Raw genomic sequence first — 22,487 nt, 5'->3', positions numbered from 1 at the left:
GGAGCCAGAAGGTGACTCATCACTGGCAGCGTGGCCCTGTGCAGAGTGGGCAAATTCAAGGACAAAGACGCAGAGATGGCACCTTCCCTCCCCAGGCCCCAGGAACTCCACTTCCAGGCTCAGTGCACACTCTGCTCCTAGTGCTCTTCTCCGCAACACCCCTATTACCTACTCACAAATCTGTCTAGCGCTTTGAGTCACACAGCATTAATACCATTTTACATAATGTCAGATCATGTTATTATGAAACTTTCAAGAAGTTCTGCCAGCTGATCATTTTTTGATGGCTTATTAAGAAAGCTACAAATTTCTCTGCCTTCTCACTTTCCTTTTTCCAATAGCACGGCGAAACAATGAACTGCTCAATTTGGAGCCTCAGTACTGGAGAACCACACAACTCCACAGGAGAGTGGAGGAAGGTCTTTAGGTTTCCTGTGTGTAATCCCGCTCTTGCAAGTGCTTATCCTTTACAGGCGACAGAACATATCACCTGGACTTAGCAAAGGAAATAAGAAGGCTAGCCCCATCTTTTGCCCTCCCCTAAATCACTCAGCAATCCCCAGAAAATCACTGCCATACTGAGCAACCCTACCTGGGTTTACAGAGCTAGCAGAGTGAAAGTAAAGAAGTCTCTCTTCCAAAGCCAGGATAACCAGTAAGAATTCTTCTTAAAACTGAGGAAAGCAGGGAGTGAAGGGAGAGGACAAGGAAAGAGACAAAAGCAAAGTCCTGTTAAACTTGAGCTTTCTGCTCTATTCCCTCTGCACATGGGCCAAACAGTGACATAGCAGTGTCTTTGGTATCCAAATCCCACCTCAGTTCTGTGAGGTGGCTTGTTTATTTTGAATCACCTTTCTGGACATTTCATCTATATCTGAACTCGGGGAGCTGGGAAAGTGTCCCAGAGTACGGGCAGAAAGGGTTCCCATTTTTTCCTAAACCAACATCATTCCTCATTCAAATCCCCACCAAGGACAACACTCTCGACCTCACCAGCCAGCAGCCCCTAAAGGCTACACCTGATCACTAGTGTGAGGCAAGTATACTGGCTGGCTTTCAATTTCTTGGTCTAGTTTATCTTCAGTTTTCCTTTGATCCAGACAGAATCAGCCTCAGTATGAAGAAAAGGAAGCTAGGTTTTAAAATGCTGTGCTTAACAATCAGTAACATCACAAAGGGGAACAAAAAAAACTGTTTTAATTTTCCTAGATTGAGATGCATCGGCCACTCATGTCTCCTTTCCTCTCTCAGTTAAATGGTGCGTATCTATTTCTGCTTCTATTTCTCAGCCACACACTTGAACATTCATCCTTTGCCTAAGCTCTTGCTATAGCCAGAGGTAATAAGTCACTGGGTGAGGCTGTCAGGGCCTGGGGGGGGGAGGGGGGCACAGGAAGCCAAAGGAAGAGATATGAATGCCCTAGGGACCCTGCACCTACAAAGCACCCAGGTATAACCTGCATGCCACCACACACTGCAGATGGACCACAGAGAGCCCAACACATCCCAAACCAACTTATGGGGGTAATCAAGTTTCCTTTGGCAAGACAGATATAAGGAAAAACAAACACACACACGAGCAACGTTTTCCTTCTAACATAATCAACTTCTCTTCCCCCAACCCAACCCTCCCTAACCCTATAAATTGTAACCTATAAACAGGACCCCGAATACATACAGCATCAATCATGTTTATCAATCATAATAAACATCAGTTCAACTAAATGCTACAGCTAGAATTATTTCCACTATTTATAAAGGTTTTTCTTTTTATTTATTTATTTGGTTTTTGTTTAAAACCAGTTCTGCAACAATGCTAAGCTAGGCTGAGGTATTTTATGAAGGTGCCAGAAGCTAGCCGTTACCCTCTAGCATTATCCTCACAGATTAAGGTATCATCACTCAGAGAAAAGAGGAAAGACTGGAAAGGAGATCCAGAGTACAAAACCACTGTTAAGATTCCCTCAAGTTTACTTCTAGCAAAGGCCAAGAGTAGAAGAGCCAGAAGGAGGAAGTGCTTCACGAATGAGGATGGGTGGAAGGCAACAGTTCACGAACAATATGGACATCTGGCCGGCCAATTAAAAAAAAAAATTCCCCACCCTCCCAAAAGAATCCTTTCAAATATCTTGTGGACACTTGAGGGGTATCACTTTAGTCTTTCTGGATTAAGAAAAGCATGAGGCAGAACAGGACTAGTACCAGCCTTTAATGGTACAGGCCACTTAGCCTACTTCTGCCTGTTCATGTTGTACTGTGCCCAACTTGCATTAATGGCTACTCTTAGTTACTCTTTTTAAAGGGGTGGCAAAGGATACTTTCTGCTTTCTCAGAAGTGAAGGTAGATGCTAAAATAGATTTACCATTTTATAAAGTATGATCAAAATGTTTTTAGACTCAAAATAACTTCAAAATGGCCAGGGCCATGATTACAGGAACAATGTCACTTTTTAAAGGTTTTTACACGCACAGACACTGACCCCTAATGGTATGATCAAATTAATCCATCAATTCTTGCCCATTTGAATAATTTTAATTTTCAAGCCTATACTCTTTTTGTTCATGAGTACTGGTGGTCTTTTGAAGTATTGATCAAATTCTCAGAATAAATTGTTGCGACTCTTCTTTAACTGAGGGTTCTCAAATTGTAGACTGGTCTCTGAGGTGAGGGGGCCCTCAAGGGTCCAAGGCCAAAACAGACAGTTGGGCTGAGATCTGAAGTGGGTGTCACACACACTCACCTCCTCCTCACCAGCCTAGGTCCCCAAAGTCCCCTGGCTTCTCCCTGTCAATACTTCTCTTTTTTCTTCCCATCTCAATGATTTTACTGTTTTCTTGGTAAACAAGTTTTGTGAGGATGAAATGGTTTAGGAACAACTTTGAACTACAAAGAGTTTCTTCTGTAAGTCAAGTGTTTATTATACACTAATTGTAATGTCTACTATCAGGATTTGTAGCTTAAAAAAAAAATCTACATTAATTTCCTATAGTTGTAAATGTGTCCAGCTTTCCCAGCAATTTAAATAGAAAATTTAATGTTAAAGATTGAGCTGAATTTAAATATTGTGTTGAGCAAATATCTGTGCTTTTGGGTAAGATTCCCACCCCCCCAACCCCCTCAAAAATGAGGGCTAACAGGACAAAATAACATCAAAAAGAGGTATAATTGTGCTTCTCCCCCCTCCCCCAGCAATGAATTATGTAGATAGAACAAATTGGCAAGATAATCTCACTAAAAATCTTTTTTAATTCTATTTTTCCCTTCAAAAATCATTAACTTCTAATAATGCTTCCATAAGTACAAACAAATTATGGTGCTACACAAAACAAATGTTGGATTACTTTGGTTCCATTTCTCAAGTCCTAAGTTGAGTGAACTGGGATGGTACTAATTTTCTAATCAAATAAATAAGAGAAAGTGTCTGTTACATCAGCTAATGTATATGAACATTTTTTTTTATTTCTACAAAGCTGCCTATATATAACTTCAGAAACATTTAAACAAATACAGCACTCAACTTATTTAAAAAGCACTCAACTTATTTAAATAGGAACAATAATGTTCCTAAGAGAAGCCCTTTTCTAGGTCTTTCTGCTCTGTTCTTTAGGTGTATACAGGGTATAAATAAAGTTTATAACCAAATTGCACTGCTTATGGTAAGCAGGATTGAAACAATTACATTCACCACTCCCTAGGGAGGGCCCATTACCATGGGCAAATATAGTATTCACTATAAATGTATTCAGAATTAGTCTTTGGCTTAATATGTGTTAACCAAATTCAGGGATGGATAAAACTTATATAAACATTAAGGGGAAAGAAAGAAAAAGAATACAATGGATTGTAATGACCATCTGGTCCTCCTCCTAGAAATATGAAAACTAACAAAAATCTCTTTTTGGTCAAATGGCCCCCCCTTAATTTCTAGACTTGTCCATATAAGGTGGCTAAAAGTTAAGTCTGAGTACCTTACTTATTAGCTTAGGAGATTCACTCAATCAAAAAGCATTTCTTGAGATGATAAAAAAACAATGATATACAGTAAAAATGACTGGGTGGGGTCATGAAGCAATATGATCAGTAGAATGGGGAGTCTATTTTAACCCATCAACAAGTTGTTTTAGTGTTTCATGTGTACATGTATAAATGTACCTTTCATTTCACAACTTGTTTTTAAATAAGGGGGGGGGGAGTAGTTTTAAAAGTTACCTCTAAGTATCTATTTCTTCTTTTAAACACAGATTTGTATGCTGGTTTAAGTTTTATCCTCATAAAGTGATCCACACACACAAAAAGGCAGAATCCCCTTATCCCAAATTGACTAGAGAATACAGAGAGGGCAGGGAATAGAAGACCATCGTACTGACATTTAAAGCTTAGTATCTCTTTTAATATTAAAGCCTGTTAGTGAATCAGCTTTGGGAGAGGGGGCATATTCTGAACCGCATAGCAAGCAAGCAAGCAAACACAGTCTTTCCTGGCCCTTCCTCATACTCCACTGGGCCTGAGTCCCTTGGGACTCAACACTTCCTTTGGTAGCAGTTTGGGGAAATTAATGCTATAACCTCTAGTTCAGTATGGTTGGTATCAGCATTTCCTTCCCTGAATCCTTCCTCCTAACTTTACTTTCACCTCTCCCAAGGGAGGATTCATTACTATGGGCGCTACAGTATTATCAATAGCCCTAAAATCATTTGCACAGACTAAAGTTAGAAATGTCAAGTCAGGATACAAGATTACATTTAACTACATCAGAGAAATATGATATAGAGAGGAGAAAAGTTAGTAACTGACATTGCCATACTATTTACACACCCGACTACATAAACTAGTTAAAAATCAAGTTAACGTCTGCCCAGAGGATATTACATGTACTAACATAAAAGATTAAAACAAGCAGCAACTTTTATATAAAATTAATAAAGACAAATGAAAAAAGAAATTGTCAGTAGCATCTATCTCCTCAATGTGTCTGAACTGCACGTCATAAACTAGTCCATTAGTACAGCAGCTTGCTAAAAATTGACTTTGGTTCAAGCTTAGTTAAAAAAACAACATAAAAAAACACACCACACATAAAAAGGTGGATGGACATTTGTTAGTTTCCCTGCTTGCAGTTCACTGATTTGGGAGGAATTTTAGAGAAGGTGAAGAGTGAGAAGAGGAATTTTAGGGTGGTCATTAAATATCTATGCAATAAAATGGGAAGACAGAACAAAAGAAAAATATATAAGGGGACTAAATGTATCTGGCCTTTTCATACTAATGTATCTGTCTCCCACTTGGATGATCACAAACAAAAATACAGGAGTCTGTATCACGCCTTTCCCAACACTGTGAAGAGACAAATACATAGCATCCAAGCTTCCCTGCGGACACAAGCAGAGCAATTAGAAAAAAATACCTGCTTGCTCTCACAACCCCCAGCTTGGAAAGGGAGAAAGCAATGTCCCAAGGTACGCGAGTACCAGGACACCAAACAGGACCTTGAATGCTAACAAGAAGGGAGGTCAGACGAGCTACATATTGTGGCGATCCAGTGTTCTGGGAAATTTGGGGGTACAGACTGTATCACAGTCTACTGACAAAAAGGGTAATTTCATTTTCAAGTTATCCTCATTCAGTTTCCTCTACTTCCATAAACTTTTCCTTCTCATGGGCTCATTTACATAGTCTAGAAACACTCGGCAATAGAAGCTCATCACTTTATACCTTGACTAGAGAGCTGTGTCTTGTTTTAGACCGTTCTAGCAGGAGCCATCACTAACAAACCAGAAAGACACTTCAGGCATGTGCAACGTTCCTGCTTAAAGTTCTCAAAGGTTTGACAAATCCTATTCCCAACTAATCAGGGCCTTCCCTAGTCAAAAAGCCAAGTAGGGACTTAGGGTGAGAGGGATTCATAAGCCTTTGGTGAAAAGGAAGTCTGTGGCTAGAGGAAAAGGTGGTAACCTCAGTCTCTTCTCATCACACCTCTTTTGCTGAAATATAATCAAAGGAAAACAGTCTAGTAGAGTTCCTTTAGAAAACAAAAGGAGGGAAACCTTTCCCAGTTTCAATAAACCAATTTGTTCTTTGCCAAGTAAATTAAAGGAAGATTGGATGAAAAACTTCCAGAAAATGAAACAAACAAATGAACACACCAACAGTAGGAGCATTTTTCAGGAGACAAGGAATCAGGAGAACCACCAAGTCAGGTGTCTGCAGTAGTCTTTGCTCTCCGGAACCAAACCCTGCCCCGCAGTACGTGAGGCCATTCCCACAGAGAGCAGTGGGGCAGGCCACGCTGCAAGATCTGGGCCTCAGGTCATTCAATGATTTGGGGGGAGTGAGAGCTACAGTTCAGCAGGAATTCCTTCCTACACAAAAGTGCTCCAAAGGCACCACCTGATGGGGGGAGGGGCGTGTGTGAAGTGGGAGTGTTTACACACACTGCCTTCAGCTTCTGCACCAAGCCTCTTGCATAAGTGGCAAAAGAAAATAATTTTCTAGCACCTCTGTAAGAGTCATCAAGGATAAGGAAACCAGCAAGAACATTCCCCGCAGTTAAGAACATTAAGTCCCCCCCTTACCCCAAACCCTCCCTTCCCCACAGTGTGGGAGCTCACTGAAATAGGATCCAGGAGCAAGAGATAAACATGTCCAAACTCTATATATATATATATATGTATATATATATAAAAACAATAACAATAATAATAGAGATACAGTAATACAGGCCTGCCTAAATTGTACCAGTTAAGAAAGGAACCCCCAACACAATTGATACGATTATAAACACCTTGTTATGACTTAATGGCCTGTACAACAGACCCATAAAAATGATTTTTAAGAAAAGAAGTTTAGACAAACAAGAAATCCCCTTCCTATATTGGAATTGGTAACCCACCTTAACTCGTCATCATGACTGCTGGAAATAAGTAGTCCTTTTCACTTACTTTTTTTTGTTTGCTTGTTTTTGATTTTTTGTTTCTGTTTTTTTTTTTTTTTTAATTTTTGGTTAGAAAGTTCTCCAATCCATGAAGCAATCCTGAAAAGACAGTGTTTTATTACAAAATTAGGCAAATGTTGTCCTGTCTCCATCTTTGTTTTCGCAGTATGTGTTTTTCCATCTCTCTCCTGCCCTCGAAACACTGCAAGAGGAAGCTGATCACATTTCTAGTCCCAGCCTGGCTGGCAACCCGCAGCCCTGCTCACTGTGCCTTGGAGGCGGTGGTGGTGGTGGAGGCAGCCCCGCTGGCAGAGGCCACTGTGAAGAGAGAGTTCTGAATGGACTCGGCTGAGGTGGAGGTGGCATGGAGGCTGGCGACAGGTCCAGAGTTCCCTGCGGAGGCTGCAGCAGCAGAGACCAAGCTGACAGGGTTGCTGGTGAGAAGAGAGAGATTCTGCGGGTTCAGGAAGAGAGGCGCAGTCACGATGTTGGGGGCTCCTCCTGCATTGGCAAATACCAGGTTCCCAGTGGCATCCAGTGACGTTATTGGAAGAGAGCCACCAGAAGCAAGAGCTACAGATAAAGCCCCAAAACAGGCAGGAAGGAGAACGTTAACATCTTCCAGAGAAGCCAAACAACACATCAAATGTCTACAGTTTTCCTAGCACTCAGTGCAGCTCTTCGATTGATTTGTCTTTTTAATCACAGTACTATAATGACAACTAACTAAAGGTTTTTTTTATAATTCTGAAAGAGCCTAAAGGGCTGAAAAATCTAATTTAATGAGCATGAGTAAGTGTAGGTGAGAGGGAGAGTTAATAATGTGAACAGATCAGTCAAATTATTTCATCTTGAAATCGCAACTTTAATTCACCTATTTACAAGTTTTGGTAAGTCCAATAATTTTGTTTTTGCTAAAGATTACTGATTTTTAAAAATGTATCCATTCAGGGCCCTCCCTGGTGGCACAGCAGGTTAAAGCACAGCACTGAGAAGCTTAAGCCGCTTCCGCATGAGTTCGATTCCCACCTGCCCCGGAATTGACCACATGGCGTGGCAGACCTCTCCTGACCTGCCCGCTGCTCCCCTCAGCAGTGTACTTTGTCGATCTGCCTATTCTGCTCCCCACTCTGTCCCTGGTGAATCTTCTCACCCTCTGCATCTCCAGCCTGTACCCCAGTTCTATGAATGAATAAATAAATCTTTAAAAAAAAAAAGTATCCATTCAATAGGTAAACAGGTTTAGGTGTTAAAATTATCTTTTTTCAAACTAAATGGCATTACTAACAAATTTGAACACTTCATAGTAGGATATAGAAGATGAAAACTATTTCAAAAACGGCGTTAGTTCTAAAATACGTTACGTATTGTCAAACAAAACACATGATGTGATTAATTTTCCACTTCAGAGGCAACACACTATGACTTACTTGTACAAGGAGAATGAATAGTCTATTACAGGAGGAAATCGGATACACCGTGGGTGTAGCCACCTTCGGTAGCTTATGTTTGGACTTGCTATAATCGGTGAGAATTTTTCTGGGATGCTATTGCTTCTCCATAGAAGGTTATCATCAATATTTTATTTAAAATAATTGGGCACTCTCGTTTAGTATCTTATCCTGTTACCTGACAATTTCCTAATATCGTCCCACCCATATAAACATTCCTATATGTAGATTTGAGAGCTTTTCTAATGACATTAAATACTTGGTTGATTTTTTACATAGTATACAAAGAAGCTAGAAGGAAAGGAATGTCCTTGACTTTAGACATGGCCAAAACAAACAATGCAGAGTAGTGAGACCTGGTATAGCTTGAAGCTTTGCTAGGTTTGGTTCTTCAGGTTTGAGGCTTAGGAGCACAGATGAGGTCTAGATCTTTGCAGAACCCTTGTTGTACTGTCAGTTGTGCTTTGGACATGATGATTTGCCTTTGTAACAGCCCTACAAGCTCACATGTCACAATGTTAAGTGAAAAGTGATTTACTGTAAATCTTATTCCAATTAGAGCTTTACAGATCTAACCATCAGTTTCAAGTATGACTGAGTCATCAGAAAGCCAATATACTGTGGTCATCTAAGGCCTGTCTTCATTTTGTCTATAACTAGTATTGTCTATGTAGCATGGTAGAGAGAAGACACCCATGAAACACTAATCTTTTCTTATTTTTATTTTTTTAAGATTTATTTATTTATGCATACAGAACTGGGGTACAGGTGAGAGGTACAGGGGCGGTAAAAGAATTCACCAGAGACAGAGTGGGAGCAGAACAGGCCAACTGATGGGAGCAACGGGCGGCTTAGGAGAGGTTTGCCACACCATGTGGGATAACCTCCGGGACAGGAATCGAACTCATGCTAAAGTGGCTTTAGCTTTTTAGTGCTGTGCTTTAATCCGCTGTGCCACCAAGGAGGGTCTGAAACACTAGTCTTTTTTTTTTTTTTTTTTTTAAGATTTATTTATTTATTTATTCATACAGAACTGGGGTACAGGCCAGAGATGTGGAGGGTGAGAGGATTCACCAGGGACAGAGTGGGGAGCCGAACAGGCAGAATGGCGAAGTACACTGCTGAGGGGAGTAGTGGGCGGGTCAGGAGAGGTCTGCCACGCCATGTGGATCACCTCCGGGGCAGGCGGGGATCGAACTCATGCGGAAGTGGCTTTAGATTCTCAGTGCAGTGTTTTAACCCACTGCGCCATCAGGGAAGGCCCCCGAAACACTAATCTTAATGAAGCTGACCAAAAGCTAATGTTTGGCTTGAAAAACTCCCACTTAAAAACAAACATTTTTAAGAAAAAAATTCTTTGATTAATACATTGATTTCTCTCAAACAGTTTCCCTGAATCATGTAACAGCAAGCACCTTCAGGCATAAAGCCCAGAAGCTAATAAACAAGGCAAACTCTTTACTATGGCTTGAGTGCATCTGGAAGGGACCCAAGTGGCTTGGAAAAGTGTCATTACAGCTCAAGAACATAGATGCTATACAAAGGTGGGGTATACAAAGGCAGAACCTAGTAAGAATGGAAAGTTATTCAGGATGATGCATTATGAGGTTCACTCACTGTAAGGCCTTCTCCCATGTAGTCCACTCAGGAGGGTTGAAAGAGGGTTTACTTGGTCAATGAGCTTGGAGATGGGCTTTGGATGACTATTTGAATAAGCTTATCTGGGGGGAAGATCAGCCTCCAAGTCTACTCTACATAAGAAGGGAAATCTCAGCCAACAATCCTGACTTCTTACAATACACCAAACTAAGTCTATTTCCATTCTTACAAACTAACACTTTCACATTTTTTACATGGACATTTTCTCGGTCTTCAAGTTGGCAAGCTTTTTCAACTCAACTACTTCTCCCCATCAACTTTATCTTAAGCAAAAGCAGGCTTCCTTCATTGAAAAATAAATAAATAAAAAGGAGCTCAGTAAAGAGAGAAGTTGTACTGACCTTGAATAGTTGCCAGTGTACTGTTGCTCATCAGAGCTGGGCTGAGAGCACCGCCCAGGGTCCCTGGATTGAGACTGAGTAAGGCGCCTCTGCAAGTCCAAGAGAGTGTAACTTACTACCAAGCAGACACAGCTGTCAGCTTGACAATACACTCAAGGGGTGAAAGAAAGGAAAACCCAACTGGGGATATATATGGAAAAATAATATCTGTTCTACTCAATTCCTTATGGTTTGGTTATTACCTCTGAGTAGTTTCCTTGCTGCCCACTTGTACAAAGCTAGACAAGGTCAAAATCTGCACAAAATATCAAACTTGCACAGACATTTGACTCTTCTTTGAAGTACTTCTTTCTCTCCTTTTTTCCAAAACAGAAAGAAAGGAATCTATTGACAAAATAATTCTTACACTTGATAATATAACACTGGGAATCTTATGGCTATAAATCTTATTTATGTTTCAAGTTAGAAAGCAGACAGTTAAGAGAGTTTAACAGAAAAGACTAAAGTAAGAGCAAAACTTCTGGGCTTGCTTTCTGACCTCATCACTTAGACACTCAGTGGTCTGGTGTACCTGCTTTCATCTGGAAATAAAGGCCTGATTTACTGCCTTCCAAGAGCAGCCAAAATTTTAATCCAATTATAATCAAGATCCTTGTGTTACTACAGAGGAATCCATTTCAAAGGGATTAAGTGTCCCCACGAGTAACTCCAGGGATGACTTCCTACTTGCTTTTCAGATGTGAATGAGATGAGAGAATGTCTTACCCAGCTGCAAACTGTGAGGGTGCCATCAGGCCTGGGTTCAGTCCCGCAGCAGCAGCCATGGCAGCAAGACTGGCATTTGCTGGCAACTGTGCAGCTCCTTGGAGGGCGGCGGCGGCGGCTGTCTGCAACCCTGACGCAGTCACCATCACCTGGCTGGTCCCAAGGGGAGAGGACAGAGGAGTGGAGGTGGTCTGTGTTGTGCTGGTCTCACTGGCACTAGATGCCTCGGAGGTGGAGACTGAGGCAGAAGGGGAGGGGCTGAGAGAGGGGGAAGCTACTGCGGAGGAGGCAGGAGGCGCTGTGGAAATCACGGTTGCAGTGTTGTTAGAGGTGGTGTCTGTAGTGCCTGAAAGAAGACTTGAATTAGAAGGTGACAAATGTTTCTGGAAGGTGATAGCTTTACTCAGTCATCTTTTGAATGGACTGCATACTTAATCTAGCATGCAGTAGCCCCTAAATTTGTCCCTTTTTATTTACATGGTTTAGTTTTTCTCTGGAAATCAATCACAAAAATAAACATGTTAGAATCAAAACCAGAAACCTTACTTTAAGAGATGAAAACAACAGCATAACCACGGTGGGACAGAACAGTTTTCTTGTTCAAAAAATAAAAGAATCACAAAAACTAGAATCATGCAGCACAGCTGCTTAGTGGAAGAAACACTGATACTATGAATCTTACTAAAATACATCCACTGTAATCGTTTCATGTCTGAGATCAGTTTTATCCAACAGAAATACAATACATATTTAATTTGGATGTTCTAATAGTTTCATTCAAAACAGAAAAAGAAATTGGTTAAATTAATTTAAAAGTATTTTATTTCAGTATATATACATATGTATATTACATTGCTTCTTGTTTTGACTAAGATCAAAAGTAGTATCTTTTTTTATCAATTCAATATATCCAAAATACTATCTCAATAATGACATCATTACTGGAAATTTACTATTGAGTTACTTTCTTCTGTAGGTCTTTGAAAATGCTGTGTATAGTACAGCATGTTTATAGTACATCGCAATCTGCATGTTTATAAAATGCATGTTTATAGTACACTGCAATCTGAATATGCACTTTAAAAGAAGGTCCCACACATGGCTAGCTGTACCAGACTGGATGGCACAGGTTTAGTGGATATCTACAAGTTAGGTCTATTGGGTTCCAAAGGGAAGTTTAATTTAAAGAAAGTTAAGTCCCTTTGCTCAAAGTAGAAACCAGTAAGGCCTGCGTTAAAGCTACTGCCCCCAACCTGCTGGAATGCAGATGCTATCTAGAAGACTGCACTGACAGGGGCCATTATTTCGGTTATCAGGAAATACTACAGATTTACAAGAACAGTTTGCCAAAACTCGCTGGAGATTTATTCAGTAAAAATTAACTACAGTCTAGGATATAATGAACCATATGTATATATGTATATACAATGAACCATACCCTAGACTATAGTTTTTATTGAATAAAGTTCCAGCGCAAACAGTTTTTGTAAATAGTCATATATATATATATATATATATATGTATATATATATATATATGGTTCACATATATGAAATCACACACACATGGCTCATATCTGTGTGGTTCATTGTATATTTCACATATATGATTTATATATATATATATATATGAGACTATATATGTGCAAAACACAACCTCTATGGTTTTTTTTCAAGATAGAACTCAAAAGATTTTGACTAAATATAACTACAAATTCTCAATATTCTATTTCTGCTGAATCACAGAAGACTTGCTATGAATGAGACCAATCAAAATAAATATTTCAAACCTAGAAGGGTAGTATATACTGGAAACAAAGTCTTATGTAAAAAGAAAGGCATTTTTAAAATAAAATCTATCACTAAGCTACCAAAGACTCTCTTAATCTCTTTATCCAAAATTCTGGCAGATCTGTTCTAAAATCTACTTTGGAGCCTTCTTCTGTCTTAAACTAAGAACATCTGGAATTTAACTCTCATTTCAACCTTAAGGGAACAAATGCTTGTCTCACATATTACAGAGGGGAGAAACTAAGACATCACCTATTTTAGGACTGACTCAACTCTCCCCAGCTCCCATCAGGCTGCACAAAAATGTCCTGAAGCTAAAATGGCCCATTTTCATGAGATCCTGTATCTTGAGGTTAAAGGCTAAATATGTTTTTTTTCTTCACTCTCTAGTCACTTTCAAACTGTGTATCACATTCTTAAAATCCCAAAGATAAAAAAGAAAAGATGCCAGTGAAATCTTAACAGTGAATTTAACATGAGCTAGGAGATAATGAATCCAGAAACCATTTGAAGTCGTTCCTGGCTGTCCCCCTCTGCCTACATTTTAGATGTCTTCAATGGGAAAATCATGAGTCTAGACTTTCTTGGGATCTTGGCCAGTGAGTCACATCTTAACAATATGTCTTTCATGACCTTAAATTCTTGGCAACTTAATTATTTGGACAACCTTGATTAGGGAAGTTGTGAGGCTTGCTAAACCTCAATGTTCTCTATAACAAAACAAGATGCCACTGGCCACTTTACAAGATTAGTAGGATGTTATGTGCAAGAATATAAGATACTGTCATTTGCTTCACATGGTTGGGAAGAAGTTATATGTGAGTACAAAAAGAGGCACATCCTTTTGTTTCTTACATCTCTCATCTTTTCTTAAAAAAAAAAAAAAAGCTTTATTGAGCCATAATTTAAGTATGAAATTCAAAGGGTTTATATAGCCATCACCCATTTTATATTTCTACCCCCCCAAAATCCTTGTATCATTTGCACTCACTCCCTGCTTCCATACACAACCCCTACTTTGCTTTTTCTTTACAGTTTACCTAAAGTCGCCGTTTTTTGTGTCTCCAGATTTACCTTAATGGACATTTCACATAAATGGAACCAAACAATTTGTAGTCTTTTGCATTTAGCTTCTTTCAGTTAGCATACTGTTTTCAAGGTTTATCCAAGTTGAAGTCAGAAAAATCTTTTTTCTGACTGAAAAGTATTCCCCTGTCCTTACATGCCCCCAGCTGATGGGCACTGGCTTGTTTCTGGGTTTTGGTTACTATGAAGAGCACTACCACCATCATCTGTGCACGCCTGTAGATGAACTTGAGGAACTGCTGGATAGGATGAAGAACTTAACCTAACTTTTAAAGAAATCATCATTTTTCAATCCTGCCAGCAATGTATGATGGTTCCAGTTTTTCTAAATCCTCAACAACTTGTTAATTTTTGGTCTTTATGATCATCATAGGGATCCTAGTGATGAAGTGGTTATCTCATTTTTTTTTTAAAGATTTATTTATTTGAGCATACAGAACTGGGGTACAGGCCAGAGACTCAGGGGCGGCAAAAGACTTCACCAGAGACAGAGTGGGGAGCAGAACAGGCATATCCACGAAGTACACTGCTGAGGGGAGCAGCGGGCGGGTCAGGAGAGGTCTGCCGCGCCATATGGTAGGCGGGGATCGAATTCATGCGGAAGTGGTTTCAGCTTCAGCTTCTTAGCGCAGTGCTTTAACCCACTGCGCCACCAGCGGGTTAAAGCTATTTAATGGTTTTAATTTGTATTTCCCAAAGAATAATAATGTTCAGCATCTTTTCATGTGCTTTTTATTTTATTAGTTAGTCCAATATTCCTTTGGTAAAATGTATATTAAAATCTTTTGTTCATTTAAGAAATCAGGTTGTTTATATTCTTACTATTTGGTTGCAAAAATTCATATGATGTAAGTACAATTCCTTCATCATATTTATGATTTACAAATTATTTTCTACCAGTCTGCAGTTTGTCTTTTCACTTTCTTAAAGGTGTCTTTTTGAAGTACAAAAGATTTTGCTTTTGATAGTGTCCAATTATTTTTTTCTTTAATGGATTTTGTTTTTGGTGCTGTGTCTATGGACTCCTTTACCTACTACAAGGTCATGAAGATTTTCTCCTGCCTTATTTCTTTAAGTTTTATTTCTTTGATCCATTCTAATTACTTTTGTGAATGGTAAGGAACTAAATTCACCTTCATGCATCTGAATCTCTTATTGTTCCAGAACCATTTGTTGAAGACTATCCTTTCCCAACTTAATTTCCTTGGCACCTTTGTCAAAAACCAACAGAGCATAAATTTAAAGGTTTGTTTCTGGACCAAGGATCATAAGCTTGTATGTTTACTCATATATTAACATCACACTTCCTTGACCACTGTAGCCCTTTTAGTAGATTCTGAAATCAGGATATTTAAGTCCTCCAAGTTCATTCTTTTTCAAAACTGTTTTGACTATTCTGAGCTCCTTCCGTATATATTACAGAATAAAATGACAACAACAAGCCTGCTGGAGTTCTATGATTGTACTGAACCTATAGATCCATTTGAAGAAAGTTGTCATCTGAGTCTCCAACACTGAATACAGACTATAAATGGTCTCTCCACGTAATCAATCTTTTTTTAATCTCTCTAAGCAAATTATAGATTGCACTGTGTAAGTATTATACTTCTTTTGTTAAATTTATTCCTAAGCATTTTATTCTTTTTTAAGCTACTGTGAATAATTTTTTTAATTTCATTTTTGGATTACTCATCAGTAGTACATACAAATACAACTTATTTATGTATAGACTATACATCCTACAACCATACTAAATTCACTTATTGGTCCCGGTAAATTTTCCTGTGTGTAGATTCCTTGGCTATTTTATACATACAGCAAAATGCAAATGTTAAGTTGCAAGAACAACACTTCTGTTTCACTCTTGGGAAGCAGTGTGTATGTAGGGAGTAGGGGTGGGGAATTTAGTCTTTAAGCAATAATTATGCTGTTAGCTGTTTTTAGGTGAGGAATTTATTTACGAAGTAAGGAAATTATTATTTATTTCAGGTTAATAGGTTTCTTTTTATCATGAATAGGTGATGACTTTTGCCAAATGTCTTTTCTTTATCTACTGAGAGGATTATGTGGTCATTTCTGTCATCTCTGCTCTCTTTATTATTATTATTATTATTATTGTTATTATTATTATTACTATAGTGTATTACATTAATTGATGGTTAGCTATTAAACCAACCTTATACTAAGTAAGACATGATATATAACCTTTCAGTCTTTTCTAATGTTGCTGGATTTGATTTGCTAACATTTTATTGAAAACTTTATTTCTATTTTCATGAGAGATACGGGTCTATAGTATTTCTACTGTGCTATCTTTGGCTTTACTATCAGGATTAGTTTTGCCTATTTATAATAAGTTGTCCCTTTTCCTCTATTTTCTAGAGGAGGTTATTAAATATTGGCTTTATTTCTCCCTTTTTAATCTGACAGAACTCACTGCTAAAGCCATCTGCATTTGGACTTTACTTTGTGGTAAGGCTTTCAATTAAGGTTTCATTTATTTTACATGTCTTAGGTCTCTTTAGTTTCTCGGTTCCCTTTTTAGTTATGGTAATCTTTCTGTAATTTGTCCATTTCGTTTAAGTTGCTTAATACTGGGGCCATAAAGTTGTTTATAATATTCCTGTATATCACATAATGCACAATTAATTCCTAAGAATATACCCAAGCAAACTGAAAAGATATTTCTGCACAAAAACCTGGAAATGCTCCCAGTAGCGGTATGGCCTAATGCAAGTGTCTGTCATCTCATGAATAAGAAATAAAAAGTGACATACCCATATCATGAAATACCATTCAGTCACAAAAATGAAGTACTTAAAATATTCTGTAACATGGGTAAACTCTGAAAATACTACATTAAATGAAAGAAACCAGACACAGCAGGGCATATGTTATAAAATTTCATTTAGATGGATGTCCAAAACAGGAAAACTCCATGGGGACAGAATAAATTAGTTGTTACCAAGAGTAGGGGATGAGTGAATGAGAAGAAATTAATAGTAAGTGTGTCATTCCATGTGATGCATCATGAAATGGGATTTTGGAGAAAGAACTAGTGGCAAAGCATGTTCAGTTGAGATGATTAAGGATTATGGAATTTTTGCAAGACTTTGAGATATTATCAGAAAACATGCCTGGGGAAGACCAGTAATGATCTTTGTTGTATCTATTCTAGAAAAGTTTCAAGCACCTATTATGTGCTAAGTATTATGCTGTATATTGAAAAAAATCAAAATGACCCTTTCCTGGCAATCAGGTAAAATTTCTCTTAAAAGATGGTAGGCTGAGGATAGCTCTGTTTTTCTTCATTTCTACAGTCTTATTTCCAGTGATGGCAAAGAACCAAAAAGGGGAACAAGATACGTGGGGTTAGGAGATTTTGCTAAAATGAAAGAGAGGCTGAAATTGGGTGGGAGAGAGACCAACTGCAGTTCAGAAGGCTACAGAAAACTATACTGAGAGAGGACAGGGACCAGGGCAGAGAGTAGGGACAGTAAAAGGACATCAGCTCTGACAGCCAGCCTTTTGCTCCCTCCACCAGACAACTTCTCAGATGAGCAGCACTACTGTCACCCCACTCCCCTTCAAAAAGGACTCTGAAGACTATTTTACATAGGCAATGGCAGGGGTGAGTGATGCCCCTCTCCTCTTAGGAAGGGATAGGATAAAGCCTAGTTGCCTGCCTGCTTTTTATCCATTTGTCCTAAAATAAAGTTTGGCAAGTCTTTGGTCATGGTCACACTCACATTCACAGCTGCGAGAACAAGTAAAACTGTGAAAGCAAATACAGTAAGATTCTAATACTTGGAGAATCTGAGGGAAGAGATTTAGGATTTTTCGGTACCACTAATATAATTTTTCTGTAGATCTGAAATTATATCAAAATAAATTTAAGGAAAAGGCTTATGTACAAAGGTGTTTATGACAGTATTATTTATAGGAGCGAGAATTTCATTAATTTAGTAATAATTTATATTCTAGGTGGTGTGCTAGATACGAGGGATACAACAGTGAATGAAAAACCAAGACCAACATCAGTTATGTGGCTTAGAGATTAAAGGGTTTCCTGGGTGCAAGATTTGCAGGGTTCATACTGGAAAAGTCAGTCACTTAGGTAAAACTTAACCATGATGATTCCATATGGAAATCTTTACTTAATTATACAACAACCATTTGATATGACAAGGGCAAATTAAAAGCATAAATGTAAAATCTCTAATAACAGAGTAAAATACTCTAAGTTGTTAAGTGAAAAAAAGGGAGGGCATTATAAATGATATTATGATTGGACAGATAAGTCAAAAAGATTAAAAGGTAAAACAAAACATTAATACCTATGTGATTGTGCTTTCCATGTTTGAAATCAACTAGAATGTTACATTTTTAAATAAAATTCATTACAAAAAATGGTCAACATTTCAGAAAATAGTCACTGCGAAATCCACATAAATGGACTAAGTAACTAAGTTTAAGAAAATGGGATTGGTTAGGATCACTGAAATTGATCTTAAAAAATTCAGCTAGTTTTCAAGTGTGTGTATCTCCTTAAAATGACCTTCTAATTCATACTTTTGCCAAATTTTAGGAAATCTCAAAGCTATTTGATTCTTAAAGTCTGAGGAACTATTCTGGAAAAGATAGTATCTTTGGAATTAATATAACCTAAAATTTCTTGGGAAGGCAAAGTCCAGTTCATAATGTACCAGATGATGGCAATTATGGAATTGTGGCAGAGTATTTTGCAGAGGCAGGAACTTCATATTCTTGGCCCCAACATAATGACAACCCATCACCAACACTTGGCTAAGTAAGCTGAAGAACTATACACCCAAGCAGAAGTTCTGGACTTAAAATTTTGTATTCCTAAGGCATCCACAAATGACTGATAAGGATTCTCACTTATAAATAAAAGAATATTATTCTAAATAAATATGATGAGATTTTCTAATAACTTATAAATTAATAACTATATAGTTATTTATTCAATTTTTACTTCAGTGGTTAGATGACAAAGGAAAAAAGTGTTATGAGCTTAAAACATGAGTAAAGAATATAAAATTCCCTAACACTAAGTTAGATTCAAGTTTGATTGTGAAATATCACAAAACCATCCAATGATTTGCTAGCACTTAATCAACCTGGTGAGTAACTATAGAATGCATTATGTATCAGTAAAAAAACTTCTATTTTAAATATATCTGGAAAAGTGCTATTTAAACAATATCAAAGGAAACATTTTAATTTATCCATTTTATAATGAGTGTCAGTCACTAAAAAAGAAACTGAAACTTCAAAAAGAATATTCTGATATTTTGATAAGTGTTTTATTTTGAAAGAGGAATAAAAATGTAATTATTTAGAATATAGACAGGTGTAAATGAATAGCAAAGGAATATTTCCAAGAAGAATTAATATGTAAGCTGGAATAGTTTCACTGCTATCAAGAAGGCAAGTGGAATTGCCAACATATGATGCTGTGGGAGTGTTAGCAAAGGCACGTGTAGGTGGAGTATGTTGGGGGTAGGATGGAAGCAAGACTAGTAAAAGATCAGAGGTCCAGACAAGAAATAACTTTCGGGCCCTCCCTGGTGGCTCAGCAGGTTAAAGCACTACACTAAGAAGCTAAAGCCACTTCTGCATGAGTTCGATCCCCGCCTGCCCCGGAGGAGGAGACCCACATGGCGCGGCAGACCTCTCCTGACCCGCCCGCTGCTCCCCTCAGCAGTGTACTTCGTCGATCTGCCTGTTTTGCTCCCGCCTCTGTCTCTGGTGAATCCTCTCACCCTCTGCATCTATGGCCTGTACCCCAGTTCTATGTGAATAAATAAATAAAATCTTTAAAAAAAAATTAAAAAAAAATAACTTTCTTTGAACTGGTGATGAATTCAGATGTTTTCCTGAATGTAAAAAGCTATAACAGTTGATGGCTACGTAGAAAAACAACTGGTATTTTTTTAAAGCTCTTAAAAGTAATGGAGAAGAAGGACTAAAGAGGGAAAGAAAAAAGAAGAAAATTTTAACATGAAAGTATTCTGACTAATTAGGCTAATTTCCTTTTAGAATTCAGGTTTTATACACAAGTTTTTAAAAAAGCAATCCATATTCTTGGTCAGACTTAATTTCCAATTAGATGGCCTGACCTTTGCCTAGTTGTTGCTCACCTGTAACAGAAAGATTAGTTACCGCAGCGCTGGTCAGAGGGAGAACTGGATTGACTGTGAGAGTGGTCGCCGTGCTGCTTGTCACAAGGCTTGGCGTGGTTGCCACCTAGAGGTCAGAAAAGAGAATATGCAAGACCATCTAAAAACCAAATTATAGATATTTTTAAATTATATGATGGACTTATTTTTTGTGTAAAACTTTAAAATTCCAGGTATAACATAATGAAAGGGACGAAAGAATCATAATTTCCTAAAGGAATTCATAATTACTCTTTGATCTTGGAACTGAAAAACTTGGCATATATTGAAAGGCCATGTTTTTTCATTGATACATGACAAATAGATTGGCCTTGGATTTAAAAAGAAAAATTTCTAAATTTTGTTATTTATAGATCAATAATTAATATCATAGTAGCTTTTAACCAAAATAAGAAAACTGTTCAATAGAATCAATGAATCTAGGGCTCTTGCATTGACTTACATTTTATTGTGGGAGGGAAGGAGAGAAGTGTCAAGATGGTCTTGATTTTGTTTTTAATTAAGTGATATGAACGAAAATAAAAAAATTTTAAAAAGCTGACAGTTTCTTTTCTGAAATGACCTAAAGTATTTGTTTTATAATACTCTTTGTTTTAGTACAAATAAATCCAAAACACAAAACAGTCACCTAAACATAATAAAACTGTATCTAATTGCTGACTGTCTTTTTTATAATTACTATTTCATGAACTTTGATTAAAGTCCACCATTTAACAAACTAGACTTTAACAAACTAACTTATGTTTTTAATGTTGAACTTAGTTTGAAAAGACTCCCTATACAAAATGATGTTCAACTAAAATAACAACACATTTAGAAGAATGGATCAGAAATATAATTCAACTATGTTCCTAATCTTTGGAACCCTGGTTGGCAATCTAGAGTCTCACATACAACCACCTAAAGATAAAGGGAGTTGCACAGCTTCTATGTGCCCATGCAGTCCAGGGAAACTATTCCAATGCAAACAGCAGAAGTGACTACAAGGTTCTATTTGAAAGGCCCACAGGTTTCAAAGTGAAGATCTGAGATGACTGCTTTCATGCAAATTCAGAATTTGAGGAGGTTATACAGGAACTCGCCATCATTTAGCCAGGTAAATCTGAGTTTAAAAGCCTGAGCTTTAGGTCCTAATATGAGTAGAAAACAATGAAAGATCTTTCTCCCTCCCCAAATAACTGGAATCAGCTGCAAATTTATTTCCATAGTTACACAGCAACCTAATAAATTACATCAGAGAAGAGAAAAACAGAACGCAGTGAAACACTTAAGAATTGAAAACAGTTTTAAGAAATACCAGTAAATTCTTATGTTACCAACAAGAGATTTAAATTGTTTTGTAACACTTAAAATATAAATCTATATCCATTTATTCAATGTGAATATACAGAATCCCTAATTATCATGAAATTTATTAGGCTCGTAAAAACTAGCCCATAAGCTTGCACCGCCCCCCTTTCTGCTTACCAGTGAGGTTGGGCTGGGGAAAATTGCTTTGATAGGTGAGTTGCTGGTCCCACCACTGCTGGGTGGGTTGATTCTTTTTTCTTTCTGGCGGCGGTTACAAAACCAAACACGAATCACCTCCTTTTCCATATTGAGCTGTTCAGCAATCATGGTGATCTCTTCCGAGGTAGGCTTTTGATTCTAAAGGGGAAAAATGATCTTTGCAGTAACTTTTTAAATGACATGCATGACCTTGTCATTACATAATTAAATGGGAAGGAACAAATCAGAATGAAGGACATATATGACCTACTTAGCTTATTTTTACAAAAAACTCCTATACATAGTTTCATGAATATATATTTACTAAATTTATATATATTAACTTAAGCTATTGTTGAAAATTTACATTTTTCACTGGACAGATTTTAATATAAAAATTACTATTAATAATCATGATGGTTAATAAAATTTACAGATAATACAATCTTATGAGTTAACAGGAATTTAAATAAATAGGAATTTAAGAGTTTTATCAGCGTTCATACATACATTTGGCCTTACTTGGACCTCATAATAAGCCCGTGAGACAGAAAGGCAGGTATTTCAGGTAAAAGGATCTCTGCTGAGAAACTGAGTAAACTGACCAGTCACAATTAACAAATGACAGAACTGATGAAATCTCCTGGTACAGGGTTTCTTTTACTGTGTTAAAGTTTCTTTTTAACTAGATAAGTCAAATTTTTTTTGGAAGCTTTGATTATTAGATTCCCTGGTACAAGAAAATATCCCCAAATATCTTTTTTTTTTTTTT

General features: G+C 37.6%; 1 protein-coding gene across 1 annotated transcript in view; it reads right to left on the bottom strand.

The window, feature by feature from the left end:
• Positions 1-6,728: 6,728 nt before the first annotated feature.
• Positions 6,729-22,487, bottom strand: part of POU2F1 (POU class 2 homeobox 1) — a 139,873-nt gene continuing 124,114 nt past the window's right edge. The window contains exons 13-17 of the mRNA XM_004688445.2: positions 21,695-21,874; positions 20,189-20,294; positions 11,149-11,494; positions 10,384-10,472; positions 6,729-7,505 (exon numbers count right to left, since the gene is read on the bottom strand). Coding sequence (XP_004688502.1) covers positions 7,195-7,505; positions 10,384-10,472; positions 11,149-11,494; positions 20,189-20,294; positions 21,695-21,874 — 1,032 coding nt within the window. The 3' untranslated portion in view covers positions 6,729-7,194. The remainder of the gene's footprint in view (positions 7,506-10,383; positions 10,473-11,148; positions 11,495-20,188; positions 20,295-21,694; positions 21,875-22,487) is intronic.

This window comes from Condylura cristata, unplaced genomic scaffold (genome assembly GCF_000260355.1).
Source record: "Condylura cristata isolate star-nosed mole 26May11 unplaced genomic scaffold, ConCri1.0 scaffold00024, whole genome shotgun sequence".
NCBI lineage: Eukaryota > Metazoa > Chordata > Mammalia > Eulipotyphla > Talpidae > Condylura > Condylura cristata.
The sequence above is the reverse complement of the archived record's forward strand: the minus strand, read 5'-3'. Positions and strand labels throughout refer to the sequence as shown.